Source organism: Pollicipes pollicipes, unplaced genomic scaffold (genome assembly GCF_011947565.3).
Source record: "Pollicipes pollicipes isolate AB1234 unplaced genomic scaffold, Ppol_2.1 Scaffold_6686;HRSCAF=7923_pilon_pilon_pilon, whole genome shotgun sequence".
Lineage (NCBI taxonomy): Eukaryota > Metazoa > Arthropoda > Thecostraca > Pollicipedomorpha > Pollicipedidae > Pollicipes > Pollicipes pollicipes.
In genome coordinates this window covers 8,147,848-8,171,781 of record NW_023596921.1, presented here as the reverse complement: position 1 = coordinate 8,171,781, position 23,934 = coordinate 8,147,848, and the positions used below count along the sequence as shown (strand labels likewise).

Below are 23,934 nucleotides of genomic sequence, written 5' to 3'. Positions count from 1 at the left end.
TCTGAAGGACTAAGGTATTGCCAATTTTTTATTTTTGCTTCAGCCATGGCGCTATGGACTGCCGTTATGACAATCTCACTACTGGCTACCCCCCTCCCTCATCTCCTCTCACTGATCCGTGCTAGGGCGAAACTGCAAAGTTAATGCAGTGTAAAGAGAGAATGAGTTGTAAAAAGTTATTATGAATCAGGGTCAGGTATCGTGTGCTTCTGCACATTTGACTTAAAAACGTTTTTTTTTACCGACAGAATCTCCTTTTAACTTGTTGAGAAACAACATGACGGATTTTCACATTTTGGAATCTACGTGTTTTGCTTTGCTTGTTTTTTGGCGAGATGCGGTACTCGGTGGACTCTGGCTCAGACACAGACAGACACAGTGGCTCAGACACAGACAGACACACTGGCTCAGACACAGACAGACACACTGGCTCAGACACAGACAGACACACTGGCTCAGACGCAGATGTAGGCCACTTGAGTCGTTGATGTCAAGACACCAGCAATGATGGGGTCGTCTCCGGCATCTGCAGCGCCCGGGTGAGATCGGGTCGGGCCGGTGTTAAACAGAGCAGCGAGATGGCCCGGACGGCGGAGTTCGGCGGGGCCGGCCCGCAGTCGAGAGCCGCTGGGTGGTCGACGCCTCTCACGTATGAGATCTTATCTTCATCTTGCATGCTTTAACTGCCTTCGAAATGTCGTACCGAATGCAACGCAAGCAGTGCTGCAACCCGTTGCGTGCTTGAAATGGGTTACATCATAGCTAAGTTTCTTTCGCAGCGAAATATTTGTCGCTCGCATTTGCTTACTTATTCCATGCCGTTCCCCGGCTTCTTCAATCACCCTGTGAAAATGCACTCCCAGGAATGTATTGCCGGTAATGCACCGCTACAGGCAACTGCGGCAAGAAAACAGCTATTACCATTGACAGGTAATTAGGGCTTTCGCTTGGTTTGCAGCACCGCCTCCCCACAATTTTCCTGTGGATCTCTCGCACAGACATCCGCCACGGGGAAGGTGCGGATGGCCTCGGCAGGCTCACAGTGGGACTGCTGCCAGGGGGGGCCTACTGAATCACCGCCGTGCATCGCTCGCTGTTAAACTAGTATTCTTGATCGGAGCTAATCCGTCTGCAATCCTCTGTTTATCCACCACACAAGCGTGCTGCATTTGGCGCAGTTCGGACCGATTAATTGGTTTACCAGTCAGGCTTGGGCGGTAGCCAATAACCATGTGAAACTCAGCATTTTAGCCAATCTCTGGAGACGTATGCGGGATGCGGTTGAGTGTTTCCTGCAAGCATAGCGGCTGTCGTTGGTTCGGTAATTGACGAGCGAACAAACATTCCAGAACCCGAGACGCCAACCGCAAACGATGACGGCAGGACACAACAGGAAAGCGACACGCAATATTTTCAGGTGCTTCATGCATCACAGAATGTCAAGGTTTTGTCGGAACACTTTAATTCACCTGCCCGGCCTGTAATCAGCTTTGATTTGCTATCATTACCGCACACCTCTTGGAAAGATGCTACCAATCAGTGGCACCCATCGGTGAGCGAATTTTTTGCAACATGAAGCCCGGCCATAACTTTCACCATTTGCATTAACTGCTTAAAAGAAACTTAGGTGAATATGTATCAAATTTTCATCCCTTCGAACGTTCTATTTATTCTTTTCTACTGTTATTATCAAGTTGTACAGCCGATCATCTGTGCTAAGCCATGTCACAGCCCACGCAATTCAGACAACGTTACACACCGTGAAAGCCTTGCCATGAACGGCTCCCGCACCTTTCCATTCAACAGTTTTCCAGCTCTGCCGCCGCAGATGGCCTTGGCTTTGGGCTGCTGCTCCCCCAGTTCGCTAGCTTCCGTCGCCCCTCGACTCGATTTTACAACGCCGTACAACAAAACACATTGTGCCGCTGGTGGCTTTTATACAAGCGGCTGCCCCCGCCAGTGGTGGCGCTCCGGGCCGCCCCAGGGAGGACAATGTCGATGCGCTAGCGATTAGGCCAGGCTTTGGCTGCGGCTGGCCGCCACTGTAGACATACTCCAATGATTTTCGCTCTTTGTCCGCGACGGGTTGCAGAAATCATTCCCACTAATGAATCAGATCGGCGCAGATAAGCCACTGCGGTTAGCTGTCTTTTATTGCTTTGCTTTCTTTTATGTTGCCCTATTACTGGCAAGGGCTCAATATTAAGAAGTGGCTTTTTTATCGCGGTGTCTAATTAAGATCTCAAGGTCCAGAACCGCTTGACCGAAGCTTGATTCTACCGATGGGGAGACACTCTCCGATAGCCAAACTCGTGGCCGAAGACGGCAGGCCATTCGTTAGCGCGGTTGCAGCAGTGCTGTCCGCGCAGCTCCGGTGTCGCCACCTCCGCCCCGACGACGGCGCCGCGGCCGCCAGCAGCGCCGGCACCATCTGGCAGCCGTTTCGATCGGCGCCGATCTGGCAGCACTCGGCGGCGATGACGGGGTACGAGGCCGCCGACCCAGGCCGGCTCGCGCGCCAGGAAGTCTCAGTCATTACATGCTCTTTGTCAGACGGGCCGCGAAGCGCCCCTCGCGATGCAACTTGCAACTCATCACGGCCTCATTGAGCGCACTGCGCGCGGCGGAACCATGGATACAACCGTAAACAATTGGTGCGACCGAAGTGGCGCAGCGTCGGCGGCCAAGGCCGCTCGGCGGGCGGGGCATTGTTCTCGCGGCGGTCCAGTTGCCCGCGCGTTGCAGTGCCGAGGCTCTGACCTGTCATCCGGGTGTGAAGCCGTCGCAGCAGACGCGGAAACGTCCGGCTACCACAACCCTGGCACAGACGGCTTGTAAGTTTTTTAGGCCTCTCTTTGTTAGCTTAGGTGGGAGGTTTTTGTCGGTGTGCTCTCCGAGGCGATACGGCTGCAGCGAGCGGCGACGATTGACGAGAGGGCTATTTATACGCCGTCCAGCTGCCTCGGCATTGAACAATTCAGACAGCCATTCATGAACATGCCAACTTTGGCCTCTTCACCCATCACCGGGCCTTTATTATTGCATTCCACGAGCCGGACGTGCTGCAGCACGGTCAAATGTGGGAACCCGCCTGGGCTAATAGCCCACAATGGTGCCGTTCCACGTCATCGCTACCGCCAGATATTGCTACTGGCCGCATCCGGCGCAGGAGGACAGTGAGAGCCAGCGCGCCACCCTTTCAGCCCCGTTTGGGGGCAATTAGTTGCATTCATACGGCGGCTGCCGTCTGACAAAGTGGTCGACTAATGATAGCGTGATCCGCCACTTTCGCGGCCAGTGATGTATGCGTTTTACGGTGGCCGGCGCCGGCCGCCTTTGTCGGCCGTGCATCTTCCATAGGGTCCAGCGTGCGAGCCCCATTTTTCAGCGCGACGCCGCTCTGACAGTGCGACAATAGCGGCGCGCCGGTCAGCGCCAGCCGCCGAAGCGCGGGGGGCAGCCCGCGCCGCCGCCGCCGCCGCCTCACTGCTCACTGTAACGTGGGAACCCGGCGGCCGGCCGAGGTCACGTGACCGCGTGACGTCAGCCGGCTCAGTTGGTCGCGGCGGTCACGGCGCGGTTGCGTCGCCGCGGCTTCGTTTCCGTCGCTCCGTTGCATGACGGCGGACGGGGGGTGGGTGCGGACCCAGACCACCGTAATACCTGCTGTTAATTGCGTCAAGAAATGGCATGGGAGTGGGGCCCTGAAGTCGTCAGGGGCTGCGCGGCACGCAACTGGAAATTTGGGGTGCTGGCGGGTACATCAGTCCATCAGCTGTTCTCCATTTGTGCCGGAACGAGCTAGTTTTTGATGCAAATCACCTCGTTTTATACGCTTGTAATGTTACTCTTCATGTCTCCTTTCACTCTTCTTGGATCGCTCCAAATGAAAAGTATTCAGCTTAGTGAGACAGGTTCGTTCCACCGGATCTCCTGGCTCCTCTCCATCTTGCTGATTGTACCGCACTAATCGGGTTGAATAATGGCCGACAAATGGAGGCGCCGCGCCTCCATTTGTGACACACACGACGCTTAAAATGCAATCTTAACCCTTTCGGTCTCAAAGTTTTAGTTGCATGGACTCCTGCAAGAAGCAAATCGTTTAATTTGAAAATAGGAATTGGAAGTTTTCACCTTCAGAACTTTTCTTGTCATGTTTTGATTTTTTCAATAGCATTTCAGGCCACAGCTTTTTTGAAATTTTCACGTTTTTTTTCTTTTCATGACTGGTTTCGTCTCGGTATTTTACATTGAAAGCGGTCACATCATAAGAGCGCGAGCATTTATATCTTTATCTATACCCCTGAAAATCTTACTTGTTGACGTTTGCCGTGAACTTAAGACCTCAATGGTGAAGTGAAACTTAAATGGTTTACAGACTCGTACCAAGCTGAAGTCTTCATCGAGGGCCGCCAGGTCTTACTGGCTAAGCTGGCCACAATGAGTACGTATATGGGCTTGCCGTGCTCCTGACTGCAGACGACATGCCATACGTCGTGACTTGATCGTTGTTGTGTGACATATAAACGCGTTACCACCGTAACAAAATGCCGTAGCATAACACATTTGAAAGTGTGCACAGCTCGTCTATTCGTACTCAACACGATTCGAGACCAGACAAACGTGCTTAAGAAAAAACACTTTGAACTTGTACCGCGCGTGACGCCTTTTGCACTAGCAATGCGTGGTGCACATCTAGGGATGTTCTATGCCTCCTTGATGCATTTTCTAAAAGACCCATCAAAAGCTGATTCTATGGGAAACAAGCTACATCACCCGTCGACCTACACTGCCGTTAAGTTGCCTTCGATGGGACCTGATGGTGTTGCATTAAATGGCAAAATGAACGACCGCACTTAAGAAAAACCTCCCATTTAGTAAGCTAATTGGCCAGGGCGGCCAGACCCTGCACTAACTGCGTTCGGTCAGCAATAATTACTGCATCGAGTAATGCGGTGATACTCATCAAAATCTGGGCCCGGCTGCGATAAATTCGCCAACCGGATGCTGAAACGTCATCAGGGGCCACGCCCCTGCTCGGTTTGGAGTGCAGACGCCGAATAAATCCGCCCCCTCCCCCTCCAGCCTAATGCCATGAGAACGATGTTTATCGCCGCGATACTTTCAGAGCTGGTTTCGGACTTAATGGACGACATTCATTTGACTCCCGAGAGGAGAAGTGTTGCGCGCCGCTCCAGTGCAGCGGCGGGCGGCGCGATGATTGGCAAGGCGAGCGTACGGACGCTGACCGGCCGGAATGTAATGGGCCCACCGCTGCATCGACTGATAGCGATTTACTACAGGATAGCGATGCGCAATAGCCTGGTAACAGCGCCGGACACGCTAAACTCTCGTAATGCGATAACAAGCGGTAACGTGTGAGTATCGATGATCAGGTAATTGCGTCACATTAAAGCGGATGTTATTCTTTCCGTCAGCTCTTGCTCTAACTTTATTTTGTTCCTTCTCTAAACAGTTATTCATTGTTTTGGCCTCTCCCTCTCTCTACGAGCCAAACTTATGCAGTGGCAGTCCGTTAGCGAGAGTGCGTCGGCTTCACTTCTGCCTGTACGTTTAGGGAATGTGTTGGTCAAAATCAAGCTTGATGCACTCCCATTTCGCAATACATTGAAACCAATTAGCACGCTTGACCGACTGGATTCCGCTGGCAGCGCTTCTGTTACAGCGCTTTTCGTGACATTGCAGTAATGGAAAACAAAGGCCCGAGTTGCGCTTCCCTGCGATCGCGGTCACGCACGTCTCGATCCATTCGTTCCCCGCAATGCGCTGTGATGGACTTCCACCGGGCGACGATCGGGAGTGTACCGGGGCGTGACGCTGCGGGGCCGGGCGGCTGACCGGCGGCCGGCACTTCCAGGAGGACTTGCTCATCCACGGCGACTCGGTGTACGACATCATCGACAAGCAGGACCACCAGGCCATCCAGGCGGAGCTGATGCGGGCACCGGCGTCGACCGCGCTACCGGCCGACGACGCGCGCATGTTCCTCTGCAGGATGAACGTCTCCAGGAACGCCCGGCGTCAGATGCGCTTCGGCGACCAGAAGGTGGGTGGCGGCTGCAGGCGTCGACCGGTCAGACGTGGCCTCGGGTCAGACGTGTGTCGTCACCGAGCCCCACTCCCACACCGGCCACCGAGACTCAGAACACTGGCGATTGGGTGGCTTCCGATAAATCAGGAAACCACAGCAGAGGAAGGCTGCTCTTCGGTACCCTAGCACCTCCCTCTACTGCGTGCGCCACAAACATAAATGTTATGACTGTCGCTATTCGGCGTCAGCCATCAAGCTGGCTGTTTTCCATGTGGGAAACAGCGCAGTGAAATTTAGTCAGTCGCCAGAGTGAGCCAGCCAACCCACATTTGCAGAGTTGGCAATTACGCAGAACAGTTCATGTTCAGATTTCCTGACCAGCCGCTCCTGCTGATATGCGTATATATGCATATGTATATGCACATATGCGTGCATGACATTCAGCCGCTTTGCGCCCGATACAGTATGACTGGAAACCGCATGTATGGGAAAATGTCTGAAAACGTTGCCATGGTCATGTCCTGGCATTCAGTTTTACACATATCAGCATGATTTAGAGGCTAACCTGTGCTATTTGGCGCTGGTTACGACCGGGCCTTTCCAGCCTGCGCTGGGTGCGGGAGTCAGACCATTCTCCAGTATCACCAGTAGCCAGCCCGTTCCACGCCGCCTTGCCGGCGAGCGACTGCCGGGATAGCAATGCGCCGCACGGCAGTAACTGAGGAGACTGCACTTTGGCATAGCAGCGTAGCCGCAACGCTTCCAAAACTGATCATGCTCCAAAATCGCTGGCCTATGGACGGCGCGCCGCGTCTGCCAGAGTCGCCTGACGCAGATCATCCGATATACAGTAACCTGCAATCTGCATGTTGCAAGAACCGACTGAAGTCTTTGAACCCACTATCACTGAAAGGGTGGGGTGTAATCCTATTGCAGATGATGCACATCCTCGTTCGCTGCATTTTCTCCAACCGCCGCCGTCTCTTCTGGCTCACCTGGGGCTTACCTTACCCCGGAACAGCTGTGTGTTCCTGAGTCGTGTGACGCCTCTCGTGTGACTTCCCTTCTTGTTGGTTTTCGTTGATGAAAAGTAAACCGATCTGGCTGACCAAGTGTGACCTGTAACACGTCACTGATGTGACCTGTTCTAGGTGTACTGTGACACTACCCGCGCGACGCCAAGTGACCCTGATCAAGGTCGGACCCGCAAACCCCGGCACTTGTGTGACTTGCAATAGTTTTATTTCGCACGTGACATGTGACCATGCTCCAGGCATTACACGTAACCACGTTCAAGATATGCACCCCTAGTGGCATTGTGATCCGTGATCCTGTTCCAAGCGTAATAATTGACTCTCGTCTAGTTGTGACCTTTCACGCTAGCACAAGTGTGCACCGTGACCTCGCCACAGTTGTGACTTGTGACACCATCATGTGGGTGACCGGTGACGTCCCCGACCAGCCGTGACGTCTGACCTCGCGCGAGGTGTAACCCACGTCCCCGTCGCAGGCATGACCTTCGATCCTGCCCCCGGTGTCGCCGTAGCCTGCTGACCGGGTGGCCGTGACCCTGCTCCAGGTGGTGTTGATCCGGGGTCACTACCTCTCCTACCTGCCGCTGTGCAGCAGAAACGAGCCGGTGTTCGTGGCCACATGCACACCTATCGCCATGCCGGAGACGCGCGAGTGCGTGGTGCAGGGCGCCACCAACGTCTTCACCTCAATCCACTCCATGGACATGAAGTTCTTGCAGCTAGACGAAAAGTAAGTCGGACCGCACGGGTGCCGCTGCGGGGGCTCGGCGGCGTCGCTGCGCACGTATCCGAGCTGACGTAGCACAGGACGCGCGATTGAGAGGAGCTGGCATCATTCGAATGCAAACGTGACCAGCCTCGAGCCTCTGTTTGTCCTACTGAAGTAGGAAAATCCAGCCAGGATATCTGCCGTTGAACCCGGTCAAAAATCTGCAGAAGGGCCCGTGTGAATGCACTCTGCAGTCTGCACTGGCAAGCCCATTTGGTTTCCCGAGGTTCGGGGTTTCTCCAACGCAGAAGTTCTGGCACATTCAAAGTTTTAGTAAATGCTGTACGGTAAGTTCTTAAATATGTTACGTTTAAGGCGTCAATAAACCGCCCGTAAAATCCCAGCATAAGAGCTTGTCTAAAATCCCAGCATAAGAACGCCCAACTGGTAATGCCTTAAGTCCCGGGAGCATTAAAACCCAGCTTAGGAGAAGCGCTATGCGACTTCTAGGAGCTGAGTTTGGCGTCGCTCATCAGCATCCGTAGGCCCAGCGAACAGGGCCACGCTTGCCGACGCGCCTGAATCACACCTAAAGGCCGTGGGAACGGAAAACAGCGCGCTGCTACCTCCACTGCCCCGTCTGTTTGGCCCGGCCCTGCATCAAAGGATGCTGTCCTGACGCCCGCGTCCTCCTGGCTGGCTTTAAAGCCCAGAAGACCGGCAAGTCACGGCTCCTGGACCGCTGCGGCGGATATTTTTGGGTGAAAGAGCGTCCCCGAACGACGGATTGGCCCCCATCGCGCTTATTCAAAGGCCTTTCATACACCTCCGATTCCGGTTGCCGCAATAGTAAAATCTTTATCTGCGATGAATAAAAATCGCCGGTCCCGTCCCGTCATTGATTGGTCCATTGTTATTCGGTTATATTGCATTTTTTACGACGCGTTAAGCGCTGTTCCATGAGAATCGATGAAGACCTGCGGACACATCGTGACACCTGACCTCGGCTGGCGTGCGGGGCGGAGGCGGCGGCGGCGGCGGCGGCGCGTGGACGTCGCCCCCGCCGCCGCGACGCCGGCCCGCCGGAGTAAGCAGAGCAGTCGCGATTAACGGGCCGGAGCGGGCGAGCGCGCTGCAACCGGCCACCGTCCGACTAACGGGGGACGACGGCGGCCGGCGGCCCGATTAACGGGGTAGGATGGTCGCCGGCCACCAACCAGGATGCGGCCGAAGGACGGGAGGTTAGAAGAGGTTACCACTCGATCGGTGATGGGGGTGGATGATCCGTCGGTCGACGCGGGACCGGCGTCCCGGGCTCGGTGATGGGGGTGGATGATCCGCCGGGCGACGCGGGACCAGCGTCCCAGGCCAGCATAAACAGGACCCGTCGCGCTTCGTTCATAAGCGCTGCTGGAAACTGGCGAGCACTTTGGGTCGTTTATATGCAGTAGGCATGCGTGCACGGCTCAGAGATTTTGCACAGTCCGTACATCTTTCGAAGCGGATATTTGACGCGCTTGGTGTGGACGCAATTTCCGCGAAACGGTAAACAAATGCCGGGGTGCTCGGGTGCCACTTCAAATGGCGTTGCCACATGCGAATGTCACGCTCCATAACTTTTACGATATCGTCCGACAAACCCCGTCTAGACAACCGTTGCCTTGAGGGTAATGCTTCTCAGAAGTGTGCGAAACGTGCGATATACCCATCGGCTGCATGGCCATGAGTGCCGCAGCCCCGAGCGACGCGAGTTTGGGGATGAGCTCGTTTGTCTGTGGACAACAGCTGCCATGCCAGATTGCAAAGAGACATGCTGTCGAACATGTTGACATGGCCCTTGCTGTCTCTGATGACCAAGAGACGCTTATATTTTCCCACGGTATAAACGTGACCTGCCTTGAGATTTTTGCAGCAATGTCAGGCGAGGAATCATAGCCCGTATTCGAACATCAGGCTCTAGACCGAGGGCGGGATGATGTACCCGAACATTCGCCGTTTGCGCTTGAATGAGCTGTGTCTTTTGTCAGAGGCTGGCACAGGTTTATCCGTCCCTGACTACCGCGGTGTCCCTCAGCCCGGCCCTAAAATGCATGCCACCGATCCTTGCCCAGTGGTTGGCACCTGAGTCCTGCTGATGCTTTACCAGGTACGGCATCGCCGGAGCTGAGGCACATCTCTCGATGATCTAGTGAGGCTTGACAGTCCGTCTGTGGCGTTGCATCAGAAGAGCATCCACGAAATCCCCCGTCCCCCTCGATCATCGGCCATTCGCTCGACCTCTGAGTGTCCGGAGCCGCGTCTGCCCCCTGTCAAGTGCGTTTTACCCTCGTGGCGCCTGTACAGGGCTCCACCGACGCGATGTTGAGGCTACGATGCTGTGCAGGGTGGCTTTCGTTCAGCCTCGCAATACAAGCATGCCACTCATCTATTTCTATCCGCTTCCGGAGCGCGAGAGTCTGCAGAACGCTTCGGACGATTCCCTGTGTTTTTCGCCACTCTCCTTACGCAACACCCTGATCGCGGCACCGAGTTGCGCTCACGCTGTCGGTACAGTGGCGCCTCGTTCACCGCTTCCAGGTCTATGTCAGCCGCCGTGACACGGGGCAGACCAGGGCAGGCACCTGAGCGGGGGCCGCTGCAGCCAGCTCTGGCGCGGCAGCTGTCACCGCCCCCGCCATGCCGGCCGCGGTTCGGGCTCCGTTCCCACCTCCCAGCCCCACCGCCCCTCCCCGTCCCGCCCCACCCCACCCCACCCCGCCACGGTAACGGTCGTGGTGCGGTGGTGGCGGCCACATGCGCCGCGCTATCGCCCCCGTCATCTGGTCCGCTGCATTGTTGCAACATTGCAGTCGCAGCGCGGCCCGACCGGAAGCGGGGCAGTTCATGTACGGAGCCCCCCTCCCCGCGGGGCATTGTCCCGGCTCGTGCAGCGCTGACAAGCATCGCTGCTGGGCTTGAAGGGGACAAATGTCTTCTGATGGGTAGACAAACAGAGCGGGGTCGGCGACGAAGTGCGTAGTTTCTGCAGTCTTGTGACACACCAGCATGCAACGAAGGGAAGGTCACGGCTCTGATGCAGGCTGGTGAATGAGACCGAAAGGCCCGGGTTTGCAATCCATGCTTCGCTCCAAGGTTGAACGTAATCCGGCACGCTGGATTTGGATAAGTGTGCAGCGCCGTTCCCGCTTTCGCCTGTTCTCCTAAGAGCATAACATTCTGAGCGTTAGATATTATGTGGGTATGTGGAAATTAGTTAGGTATGTTACCTGAAAGTGTCATGGACGAACACCGTGTTTGCATTTTGCTATTTATATCGACGTAAGACACATGAGCCGGCGGCTGTGATGTCAAGTCGAAACGAAGCGCACCGTCTCACCAATTTACGCACATGATCGGTTATAAACACAGGGAGGACTCATGACATAACACAAGTAATGTCCTAAGCGACATGCTATCAGCATACTCAGACTCCCATCGCCTCCTTGGCTGGCCGCCGCTTCCCTTGGTCCTGCCAGGGCCGACTTGTTGGTGACAGACACCAGGGACGGCACCAGGCCTGACACCAGGGACGGCACCAGGGACGGCTCCAGGCCTGAGTCCTGTGTGTAGGTCGATCGGTCAAAGCTGGAACCGGTGGAAGTTAGGATAAGATTTTGCGCCCTGTGTGAGGGCGCAAAATGTCTGTCGCCGTCAGCGCACCCCAAACCGAGATAGCCTGATCACCAGGTGTGTCGGCAGTGCCGGCCATGGCGGTCACCCATGCGTTCTGGCCGCCGCGCTGAACTGGTCCCAGGTCCACAGTGCTTAGTTCGCACAGCACACAACCAGCCGATCCTCAGTCTAGGCCGCTGGCCGGTTCTTGGTCCAGACTGGCAGCTGGTTCTTGGTCCGGACAGCTGGTCTGTTGTCAGTCCGGACCGAGGGCCAAGGACTGGCGGTCAGTCCCCAGTCCAGACTGCGGTGGGACGGAACCCGGTCCTGATTCCTGATCGGTTCTGGTCCAGACTGCCGACCCGGACCCGGTCCTGAGTCCTGGTCGGTCCTGATCCCGACTGCCGGCCGGGACCCGGTCATGATGGCTGCCTGACCCGTCGCTCCGCGCCGTTTGCGAACACGCTGTCCTCGCAGTCGGCTTTCTCTGCCCGCGGCCGGCCAAGACGATTCGACTCGTTCATACATTACGCGTGCGCGTGTCTGCCAGCGTGTCGTTAGCCCGTCTGAACCCCGCGTGAAACCCGACCATGGGCGCATGTTTTACTGCCTTGATTGAGTCGTAAGCCTTCTCTAACGACATTGAGAAAGCAGCCAAATCTCTCGTGAACGACGCACAAGCGCTCTTCGTAACTGGATTGTTAATAGGTAAAATCATTGGGATTCAAACCACCCTGTAATCGGAGAGTAACATGATAGATCGTCGTAAATTCCGAGCGCTGACCCCGCGCCGGAGGTCAATCGCTGGATGGTTTAGTGCGGTGCATTATGGGGCTGAAGCCTCTGTGGTACAGATCAACACGTCGCTTATTATGCAATGATTCCCACAGCTGCAGCAGTACAGAGCAGGGCGTGCGTAAGTGTAGCGAGCAGGCGAGTTCGCATCCCCCTTCCCTTGTGTTTTCCTCCTTAACACGTTCGTTTACTCTGCCCGATACCACCACCACCACCACCTCCTCTGTCCCTCAGCTCCTCTCGAGGGCTAGAAAAATCAGAAGCGCTCTCCGAGCTCGATCCCTTCTCGAGAGGATCTCTCTCTCTCTCGAGACTACGAATCGGCTAGCCTTCGAGCGCCTCTCCGCGGCGGGCGAGGAGAGAGAAAGTGGTGAGCTCTCGTATCTAATCTCGCTATCCCTCTCTCTTCTCGCTCTCCTCTGTATCTCCTCTCCCATCTCTCTCTCATCTTCCTCCCTTCCCTTCCCCCCTCTCCTCTCCTCCCTCTCCCACTCCCATGTCTGCCTTCCTCTGCCTGCTTAGGTAAACACAGCTGCAGCAAAGGGAATGCCGCGGGCTCCGCGATGACCAAGCACGGGCTTTGAGTGTCTCCACATGGCCACCGTGCAGCGCCGACATCTGACTTCTGACCAGATATCTAGACGCAAATTACGGCATGGGTACCACCGCGGAGTACATGACCCCCCTCCCCGCCCCCCTATCACGGTGGGCAGGCTGACGCCTAATATTGGTGGTGACGACTTTATGGCGTTTGGGATCAAGCGTTAGTAATCATTATATTGGTTTAGAACACGGATTTATCCGCAGGTTGTACTGAACGACGCCGATTAGAACATCGTGCTCAAAATAAAGTACCTAAAGCTGATTTTTGGCAATACGGGTGACCATGCCACTTAATATGAAAGGAGGCTTTAATTGCGTGATTCTTATCATCTGCGCCACAATCTCTCATGTTGGCAAGCGTGGTTGGGCAAACAAAGTCGTCTTGGTCTGGAGTTCCGAGGCATTGAGCATTTAACGGACGGAGTGTGCACCCGAATGAAGTGGCGAGTGCAAACCAATTGACGTCAATCCACCGATCGGCGTTTCCTGCTGAAGAGCTGACCATTCGCCGGCGCGGCCGAGGTCAGGGGCGGCTGCTGGCGATGAGTTACGCCGAGCCGCTTTCCGATTAGTCCCTATCCATCAGTCTTGTTTCAATTTGGCCCCCATGCCCGGCTAACAGGCCCGACAAAGCAGGCTGATGGGCGGCGCTTATCTGGCCGGATCACGAGCTAGGTGCTGAGGCGCACCGCCGCCGCCGCCGCCGCCGCCGCCGACCTGCCGGGACGCCGCGCCGATCAGCCGGTGGGCCCAGCAGGCGGCGGGGACCCGGCGAGGGCTGAAAGGGTCCAGGGCTTCCGACGGCAACTGGCGGGTGTGGGGAGAGAAGCAGGGCGAACCGGCGTGTTCTTCAAGGGCGGCTTCGTTGCCTTAGAAAGTGACGTGGATCCTGCATTTCTTGTTGAGTGACGGCGCGATCAGTGCTGCCGCATGTCCCGTCCATCCCATCATTCCGTCCCATCATCACGATCATCATTGTTTCACCGCCAAGTCATCATTCAATGTGCCACCGGTGCATCGTGCCATTGTTCTCGCCCATCAGCATCATACTGCATCATCGTCTCACGTCATATCATTCCATTGTCCGAATATCACGCTCTTCCACCACCCCATTCCGCTGTCACATCCCCACCTTCCCACCAGCCACTTCCCACCATCCCACCATCTCCGATCCCACTGAACCTCACCCCGCGACCCCGTCATCCCCATCCCACTGTCACACGCCCACCCCTCCCACCAGCCACGTCCCACCATCTCACCATCCCGATCCCACCGACCCCGCCCCACTGACCCGACCATCCCACGGCGAGAGGCCAGCTGAGAGCCGGCGCCGGATGCTGCTCCAGTTGGCGCGTTGCATACCTGGCGCTTCGTGTTCCCACGCTTGGCCGGCCGCTGGCGGGCGGGGGGCCGACGCCCTGCTGTCCTCCGCGTCACTCTCGGACGCCGCGCTGAGGTCGCCGGCTGGGTCAGAGTCGCCAGGCGGCACGCAAGCGGCGGCTGCAGCATCGGGACGCCGTCAGCAGCCGGGCGACCCGGGCCAGGTGCGTTCTGCGCACTCGGGCTTCCGTTCCGTTCGGCGCGTGGGCAGTAGCTTCTGCTAACGGCGTGGGCAGTAGCTTCTGCATTTGCCCACGTTCGGCGCTTGGGCAAATGCTTCTGCTAATTCAGCCTGCTGGCGTGGGCCACCGGGGTCGTCACGGGTGCTGGCGCGGCGCCCTGCATCTGCGACGTCCCTGGCGGGGAGGCGTGGGCGGGGGCAGCGAGGGACGGACGGCCGGGGTGGGCGCCACCGCTCGCCGCCGCGGCGCCGTCCTCGGCTGACCACCTGCCCCGTCATGCTGCCGTCTGCGCGCGCGCCGGCGCGGCTCGCCGCCGCTGCCGCCAGGCTGAGCACTGCACGCAAACGTCATCGTTGATAGCAAACAGAGCGTCCACTTGGGTCCACAGTGGCGCCACTGGTTATTCACAGCTGCAAGTAAGCACGGCATATTTGCACAGATGGACGGACCGGCGGTCGCCGGGCGGATCGGGCAGTGGTCCGAGACAACTGGGCACAGGCGAAGAGACGCAGGCTCAGGTGCGGTGCCAGGTGCAGTATCAGGTGCAGCTGGCACGCAAGGCCCTCGGTGCGTCGGCTGGAATACAACACCAACCCATTTAACGATTGCATGTGTTCGTGGTCATGCCTACTCTGGACCCCTGGGGTGTTGTTTTTCGTGGAACGCCGGCTGCTGCGGTGTTTGTATTAGCTTCCAGAGATCAAGGCGCAGGAGAGGTTCGAACATGAGTCCTCAGCGTTAGAGCCTGAAGTTCTGACTAGAAGATCGTCACTTCGCTCACAAAAAGTTCATTGTTAGTTTCAAATAGCACATTTTAGTAGCGATGCTTTTCTGCGGGACGTTTCTTTAATAAAATACATGGAGCGAAGGCGCTTTGCACATGACCCACCTTCGATCCTGTTGACCCTATCCCCGTGGTTTCACGTGCGCATGGCACCAGAGCTTCGCCTCAGACCTTCCCTGCCCCCCCCCCCCCCGCCCCCCTTGGTCCACAAGGCTGTTTCCGCAAGTGAGCACTGCAGCTGGCAACAGCGCCATCAAATCAACCAGGAACACGGACGGCATCGGTTATATCATGCCATATCATGCAATGAAGCATTGACATGCATGGTCAATGCTTCGCGGGAAATCTGTTAAATATAGGAGCAGAGCAGATCGTTCATATTGCGAGTCAAACGCACATTACATTTGCGTCACCGATTAGCCACCAAAGATTTTATCACGGCACCTGGCATCTCAGCACATTGTGTTTTGCACTGGTGCGGGGTCCCGTCCAGTTCTGAAGAGGGAGGGCCATGTATGCTTTTATTTTTATTTCTTTCTGCGTGCCGGTTAGCTCCGCCGTGCTGCAGACGGAGCCCTCTAACCCTGCCCTGCTCGTGCGGTCATTGTATGTTGCAGAATTGCAAGCAGTTGTTGCCTCTTAATCCGCTGAAACAAAAATATGCGAGCTGTTCCCATTTGAGAAATGGGCCTAAAATCATGGCGATAAGCCATCGTGTTCTGTGCATTCCAGTGGTTTGATCGGTGTGCGGTGTGGGCCTGTCCGTTCCGCGACAAATAGCTGGTAATGCCGTCTTTTTATAATGTAATTTACTGGATGCAGAAGAAGTGACGTTGTTTATATGAAAACATCTAACCAGCCAACATGAATGTGCGCACTTAAAACATCCTCACAACATGAGACATAAGGTATGACGCGTCGACGACACCTGTCAGTAAAATGCCTTGTGCGGCGTTGGACCCACACGAACGAAAGGGTATAAACGTGACAGCATAAGTTATCATAATACGGACGCTACCAAAGTCAAGGAGCCAGGCACCATCTGGAACCCTGCAACTAGGTGTAATAAATGCGGTGGGAAGATCGTCATTCATGAGAGCTTAGTGGGTAGAGGTTCACTGAGCCAGCGTTAAGACCTCGGCGTTGATTAGCGAATAACATAGCTGAAAAATTGGCTGACTGTGTCTGGCTGGATCTGGCCGATTTCGGTCGACGAGATTGATAAGCTTGTAATTATTTTCCTTGGTGCGACTGTGGCTTAATCGTTAAAATGTGCCATGTTGGATGGATATCGGTCATATTGAATTACATTGCGCCTGTTGCGTTATCACAACCCGCCATGTTTTGGCTCATGTTACAGCACGTTGTATTCCCGACCACTCTAGAAAAAGGTGACACTGACTGGTTCCCAGTCGATGACTGCCACATCTGTATGGTATTTCGGACGATAAAGGCCCTTGGCGATTTGTAGGCAGTACATCGCCTACAACATGCAATAGTTTACACGTTTTTATCTGCTCGCGTTGAGGAGATAAGTCCTTAAAACGCCCTAAAAGAGCGGAGGCGTGGTGTGCCCCCAAATGCGCGTGAGAGGTAAACACAACGATCTCCATCGTTTCGCGGTGTCCGCCCTTCCTGCCAGAGTGAGAGGCGGGCGACGCCATGTACCGTCAGCAGCGAGTGCGTCATAGAGCCCCAATGCCATTAAATCTTCATCGTCAAAGTCTGATGGTCCGGTGTCGCTGCGGCAGCGAGCGGGCGAGATTTTGGCCTAGTTTTGATTCGTGTTGCGGATCATTTTTTGCAGTGAGTGCGTGTTTGCGCTTTCCATACCACCAAAATTAGTAAGGGTGAGGTGTTATGCTTAAATTGTGGCGTCGCTGGAAAACCACACCTGATCAAAAAGTCTGTATGCAAATGCCTTAAGATTTATGAGTCACAAAACTTACAAAATTGCGTGTTTGTTTCTCAAAACGTCACGAAGGTGTTACCAGTAGTTACGAATTTACTAGCCTCTGGATAGTGTGGCGGCGGTGACGGGCGGATGGAGGTCACGATCCGCCATTCTCTACGTTAAGGCTCAGCTGGTCTGCGGCATCGCCAGTTACATTCAAAATTGCAACTGGTATTCTCAGACTAAAGGACAGCCGTCTAATCATAAAGTTCGATAGTTACAACCGAACCACATTACACCAATCAGCAAGCCTCAGCAACAGCTTTGAACAGACATCAGCATAACTGTGTAAAGAACCAGAACAAGCCTTTAACTGTTCTTGGGAAAAGTCTCGTCGCTTTTCCACACGCTCCGTCGAACAGCTGACGTGGAGCCGTCAATCTCTCGCACCAGGCCGGGCCGCCCGGCGTGTCCGGGTGTGGTGGTGGGGAGGGGAGGGGGGTTGACCCCAGGGCGCCGCGGCCGCGGAGGCCGACCCGGAACCGGGAGGGAACGCCGGCCACGACGCGCCGGCACCGGCGGCGTCAGCGGCGAGCGGTTCGGCCGGGGGTCGGGAGGTGGCGCCGCGGTGGGAGGAGGGGTCGGGTGCAGCTGGGGCGCTGCGGTGGCAGGAGGGGTCGGGTGCGGTCGGGGCGCCGCGGAGGGAGGAGGGGTCGGGTGCAGCTGGGGGTGGATGACCTGACAGCGGGTGTAAGTTGTTGGTTGCCGCAGACTGGTGCTCTTTTCTTCCGTGGCGTCTGTGGAAACCGGTATACGGTTAGCGAGGAATGCAATGTCAGTGCTAGTGCCAAAAGAGGAGCTCAGCACGACACCCGGAAAAGGCGTGATGTTACAAGACGTGTTCTGGAGCGGTGTCCCTCTCCGCCGCGTCTGCGCCGCGGCCTGCGGGCAGGGCGCCGGGCGGAGCCGGCTCGGCCGCGGCAGGACGCCGTCCGAGTGCGGGTCTCCGCTGGCGGGCCGCCGGCCCAAGGTCCGGCTGCGGGCCGAGCCACGCCGGCGGTGCTCGCCTGCAGGATCCGTCTGTGGCTGCGGCGCGCCGGCTGTATCCGGGCCCCCCGAGCCGGCCGGTCCGTCTGGCCGGCCGCGCTCCCGCCACGCGCGCCAACCTTGTCCATGGAGGCCGAGCCACGCAGCGACCGCCGGCGGGCCGGCCGGGTGGTGGTGGTGTTGAGTGGGGGTGGTTCCGCGCCGGGTCCGGCTGGGGGTGCACCACCTGTGGGAGCGGACGTGGCCGGGCCGGGCTGCGCGCTGGGAGCGATCGGAGTAACTCGGGCGGCGGCGGGGTGCGCCGTCAGTTCCGGGTTATGATCCGGGCTCAATGTGATCAATGTCAGGCATTTGGTTAATTCAACCCGTCGGGAACGTTTACAGACATCATGTATGCCAGCGATCTGGGTCGTTGCAGGCCTTAGGATACTTGAAGTTTGCAAAATTTGCAGATAAATGATCATGCCAGGCATAAGTGATCATAATCGGTACACCAGTGTTATGATAAACATGAAACTCGTACGATATTCTACGAACTCACGTTTAGGTCCCTGACAGCAATAGAAGTAACAGACATTATCAGAAATGATGAAGCATAGCTTCACGAAAGTGATCAGGTGGAATTAATCTTAGGCAGTGCGGCAAAAACATTGCATCAGGAGGTATAATCCCGTGTGAGGTGTCTGAAATATCATGTTGTATGTTGATCGTTCATCCAGTGCTTTGGTTTGGAAATTATTAAATCAAAGGATCACAGGATACTCTACTAGTACACTGTGGGTGTGCTTTTCTAACTTGCCTCCTTGTTGCCATTATCAAAATACGGACATGTTTCAGGCTTGAATGTTCAGGAAGGCTGAAGTTTGATAACAATTTAATACTTGCTTACGCTGTATTTGTCAGCAAATAATTTTGGAACCTTGGAATCGTTAACGTAAAAGCAGTGCAAAGATTCGCTAGAACCTTAAAAGAAACTCGCAGCTATATCGGCGGGGAGAATGGGGCGCTCGCTGCCCTGTCATGCTGCTTATATACAAGGCTCCACTCGTCTCCGATGCCATGTTGTGTCAGGACGCCGATCTGACCATATTCGGACCGATGTTTATATATAAGGTTCCACTCGTCTTCGATGCCATGTCGTTTCAGAACATCGATGTGACCATATCCGGACCGATGTTTATATATAAGGTTCCACTTGTCTTCGATGCCATGTCGTTTCAGGACGTCGATGTGACCATATTCGGACTGACATCTGAGGGGAAATGTGTTTGGTGCCGTGTTCCGCAGAACTGGTTATTCTAGGCACACAAAACATTTGGTATGTTACTTTTCACCGAGGATTTGCTGTTACTGTCACTTGCCGAGTGATTTATAGCGTTGTAAAAGACGCTGCAAAAATCTATCATAGCACTGAGCAGACCCTAATTTTGTCAAGCGCCGACACGTTGTGTGGCTCGACTTCTTTGTCGGCATGTCTGTGAGCGATCACGGGAAACGTCCACACCCATTTCGTGCAAAATTTTTACATCACGCTGTGTGGTAGTAAACTGTTCTAGCAGTATCGAGGAATCTTATCACTACTTTTACATGTTGGCTGTGTTCGGCGTGAACGTGAAACCGGGATATTCACGGATGACTTGATGTCACAGCCGATTTCCATTGATAAAGATTATGCAACGTTACGTGTTAAACATCCATCTTTTAAGTCCTGGGGCGTCTGATAACCAACAAAACCCTGTCTGGTCATGTTCAAACACCGCCAGGACAATGCTTTCCAGTGTCATACGCGTTTTTGTTTAGCAAAAACGAACATTTCTCATGGGGCGCTAAGGCACCTACAAAGCGAGTCATCGGGTAAACGATTAGTGATACTTCTCATCAGCTTCACCCTCGTGCTGACGGGGATGGTGGAAAATATCCGCCGTCATGATATATATATATATTTTTTTGGGGGGGGGGGAATGGCCGCAGAACGGCTATGCTTCCTTCCTAAGACTTGAGTGCTGTCTTCCGCAACTTTCGAACGTACCGTTATGCTGCGTTCAGACCGTGCCAGGTCGATGACCTATAGGCATTGCGGCCAGGCGATGTCGGACCGAAACCTGGTTGATGTGACATTCGCCAATAGCGCGCTGTAATTTATCCCGCCCTTATCTGCTTGACCTTTCCACACGTGTTGTCGCCACCTCATCCCCAGCTTGCACACTAATGTTATTATAGGTCAGCGGGCTGACCCAGCATAACACAAGTTAACCCTTACTTCAGGTGTATAGTTAAATATTCCCATTTTGTTATCATTCGGGTAACACGTATGTTTCATTCATTGAGTGGCTCAAGAGTGTCAGGCTTTATCCAACGACGAAGCGGCGACATGTACCTCGCAGGGCCGTCATGTGTCTCCGTTTCAAGGTGGCCATGCTTTTTAAAACTGTGCTACACCATCACATTTTGCTCGTTTTCACTCGTTTTTAGACCTAATAGTGTTGTTCCCCCAACTGAAATGGGGTGTTGCCTGCTATAGTAATCATGGATAACTGGCCAATAGGTCAGTGCATACGTCAACATATACGTTAACTCCCAAAATGCAACCTTCTCTATAACTGGTTGACTTAGGTTAAGCACCATCGTTGTACGATCACGGGTTGAACAGAATCTCCATCGTGACTTACACAATCGTTCAGCTGCTGACTCTGTCAGGCCATACAGACTGAGGAGTTTTCTGGGTTAACTGTACGCGAATTAGATGGAAAATACTAAAGAAACGAACATGGCCTTGACTTGCAGCGCATATAAAGAAGCGACGTAAGTATAAATTGCACAAACTGGAGTGCGTTACGTACCAACGTTTCATTTGTGTTCTAATCTGAGTTTTGTGAGGGGGAGGCGAGTACCCGGCTCTCTAATTAGTAATGAGTTGGTGCGGATTGCCTTCAGTGCATGGTTTCAACAATTCACTGATAGATCTATGTGGCGACACAATTTGCATTTGCACAATCAGCTGCAAAGCCATTCCAGAAGTCATGCAAAGTTTCTGGGCATCAGTGGGTGTGGATGCCGCTTTAGCGGGCGGACCGAACGCCGCGTCTGCGGGCGCCACGTGTGTGAGCCCGGCGGACTAGTGCCGTCCCCGTCCCGGCAGACAATCACCGCCGTCCCGGTCCCGGCAGACAATCACCGCCGTCCCGGTCCCGGCAGACAATCACCGCCGTCCCGATCCCGACAGACAATCACCGCCGTCCCGGTCCCGGCAGACAATCACCGCCGTCCCGGTCCTGGCAAACAATCGGCGCCGTCCCTGTCTCGGCGGACGATCGCTGCCGTCCCGGTCTCGGCAGACAATCACCACCGTCCCTGTCCCGGCAGACAATCGGCGCCGTCCCTGTCTCGGCAGACGATCGCTGCCGTTCCGGTCTCAGCAGGCGATCGGTGCCGTCCCGGTCCCGGCAGACAACCGCCGCCGTGTCGGTCCCGGCAGACAATCGCCGCAGACGGCGGCTGCAGCGTCGGCAGACGCCTGTGCTTTCACCGGGCGGCAGACGGTGGAGGTCTCCGGCGGCTAGGCGGTGCAGCGTGGCAGCGCGCCCGCTGCGGCCGACAGAGCGGCGCGCGGTGCCGGACAACGCCGCCGAAATGGAGCGGCGGCACTCCCAGCCTCGTCCAATCAAACACCCACGGCGCCGCCGTCAGCCCGTCTGAGCAGCCTCGCGCCGGCATCCGGTCCGTGGTGACTACTGAATGCCATCGGCACAAAGGTGTGCGGGGCTCCGAATTAGGGGTGCCCCGAATGGGTTTGAAGGCAGGACAGAGCGCTGCAATGGGGCTGTTGCGTGCGTCGTTGCATTAGGATAGTGTTGTGATACCCGGAGCATGCTGCACAGCTCCCTTTCATGTGGTCAAAAAATCCTAATTGCCCATCATTGTTACATTATCTCTCCAATGCTTCATCACGCGACTTAAAAAAACGGCCAATGACAGGGCAGAGCAGTCACAGTGCAGAGGGCCACTAAAAGCTCGCATCAGCGCCTTGTAAGTGCATTCCGAGCAGCGGTTCGGCGCGCTGAGGCCGTTCCCAAGTACTCGGCGCCTCCTGTCAAACGCTGAATTATCGAGCGCCTCTTCATTACCGCATCTCCCGCGGAGCAGCGCGGCCTGAACGCCGTCCGAGACATAACTATTACATCAAAGTGCAAATTATCCCTGCAAACACTGCGCAGGTGTTATAGAGAGCTTGGCTTGATGGGCCTCCACAAGCGATCATTATGTACTTAACAATTGCCCGAGTGGACGGTGGGACGTCCCGCCGGCTGCTCCATGCATTATAATAGCTCACTTTGTTTCTGCGTAAAGTGGAATTCCCACGGGCGCCGCCGGCCGCCTGCGCCCAGCACCGTCCAAAAATCCCAGCGACAGAACTGAGCCCCCTAAACCAGCAGATACATTGCGCTATCGACGCCATCGGCCGCAGTTTACACGACCGGGCGGCCGAGTCACGCCGCGGCGGTCGCGGCGCAGCTGGCCGGCAGTCGGGCGCGATCTCGGCGCGGCCTGGGAACGGAGGGGACGCGCCGGGCCGGCTCGGTCGGCGGCTCGAGTGCGGCGCCGAGCGGCGGCGGCCGGCACTCGCCGCGAACTGGAGCACCGCCGGGCGGCGTCCTCAGCGCGGGCGGGCCGTGACGGCCGCAAAACGGGCCGCCCGTGGAAACGGCCCGTCACCGTCTGCAGCGGCGCTGTACAGGCTGCGGCTCAACTCTGCCGTGTACACAGCACACGGGAAACCCAAGCGCGGCTTATGAGGCTGTCGACAGGTACTGCTTGGACCAGCCTGGTTTGCCCCACGCGTCGGGGCTGAGGCGTGCATTTAGTTATCATCGACGCAACACTAAAAACAGGCACGAGTACGTGTCGAATTTTGGCCCATCTTTCTTGTTTGGGTGCTCCAGATACCAAGATGGTACATACTTGAATCAAGCATTACAACAAAGTGAGACATGACTTTCGAAGATCAGGTCGTGACAACTGTAGTGCGACGAGTGGTTTGTTGTCGGGCCGCCGCAGCGGCGGCCACAATCGGCGATTGGGGCCCGATACGAGAGCGTATGAGATTGCGGCAGCTGCCGTTCCGCTCGCCCGTCACAATGCGTCGCGCCGGACGAGGAGTCGGTCCTCCACGTGCGGACGCGTCGAGGACGTGACGCTCGCCTCGCCGTGAGGCGCGCCGGCCTGTCGACGCCGTCGGTGACACGCGTGATGCATCGGACGGCGGCGGCTCTCTCGGCCGGATGACCGCCAGCCGCGCCGCGAGCGCGGCCCGCCCGCGGCACGTCTGCCTCTGGCACTCGGTTCGCCCCGTCGCCCGTCCTCACCGGTCGCGCGCCGGCGGCCGAGGCCGGCGAGGCTGCGGCGGACCGGCAGGCGACGTTGACGGGCACGCCCGGGCGCTGACCTGGGTCTCGGCACCGCGGCACGGATCAGCGCGTGCGCAGCCGGCCCTGCCCCATCACCGGGCGGTGCACGGAAGCGGATGGCATGCCAGGCGGCAGTGCCGGCGCCCTCGGCGCCGCCGCTGGTAAACACTTCTTCGCGGAACACTGGCGGCGGCACATGCCGAAACAGCAGCTGCACGACGCCCTCCGTCGTGGCAGGCCTCCGCCGGCTCCGACGTACGCGACTGAGCCACAGACACGTGACGGCTAGCGCATGCGCTGGCGCTCAAACCGAGCCGGCCAAGCTCGGCTGGCCGGCGCCGCTGAGAGCGCCGCGGGCGCCGCGGAGCCTGCCCTGGGAGGTCTCTGCAGGCCGACAC

General features: G+C 56.2%; 1 protein-coding gene across 1 annotated transcript in view; it reads left to right on the top strand.

Moving 5' to 3' along the window:
• LOC119107397 (neuronal PAS domain-containing protein 4) overlaps positions 1-23,934 on the top strand; it is a 76,390-nt gene that overhangs the window by 38,998 nt on the left and 13,458 nt on the right. Inside the window, exons 6-7 of the mRNA XM_037230830.1 lie at positions 5,879-6,067; positions 7,632-7,816. Of these exons, the coding sequence (XP_037086725.1) occupies positions 5,879-6,067; positions 7,632-7,816 (374 nt within the window). The remainder of the gene's footprint in view (positions 1-5,878; positions 6,068-7,631; positions 7,817-23,934) is intronic.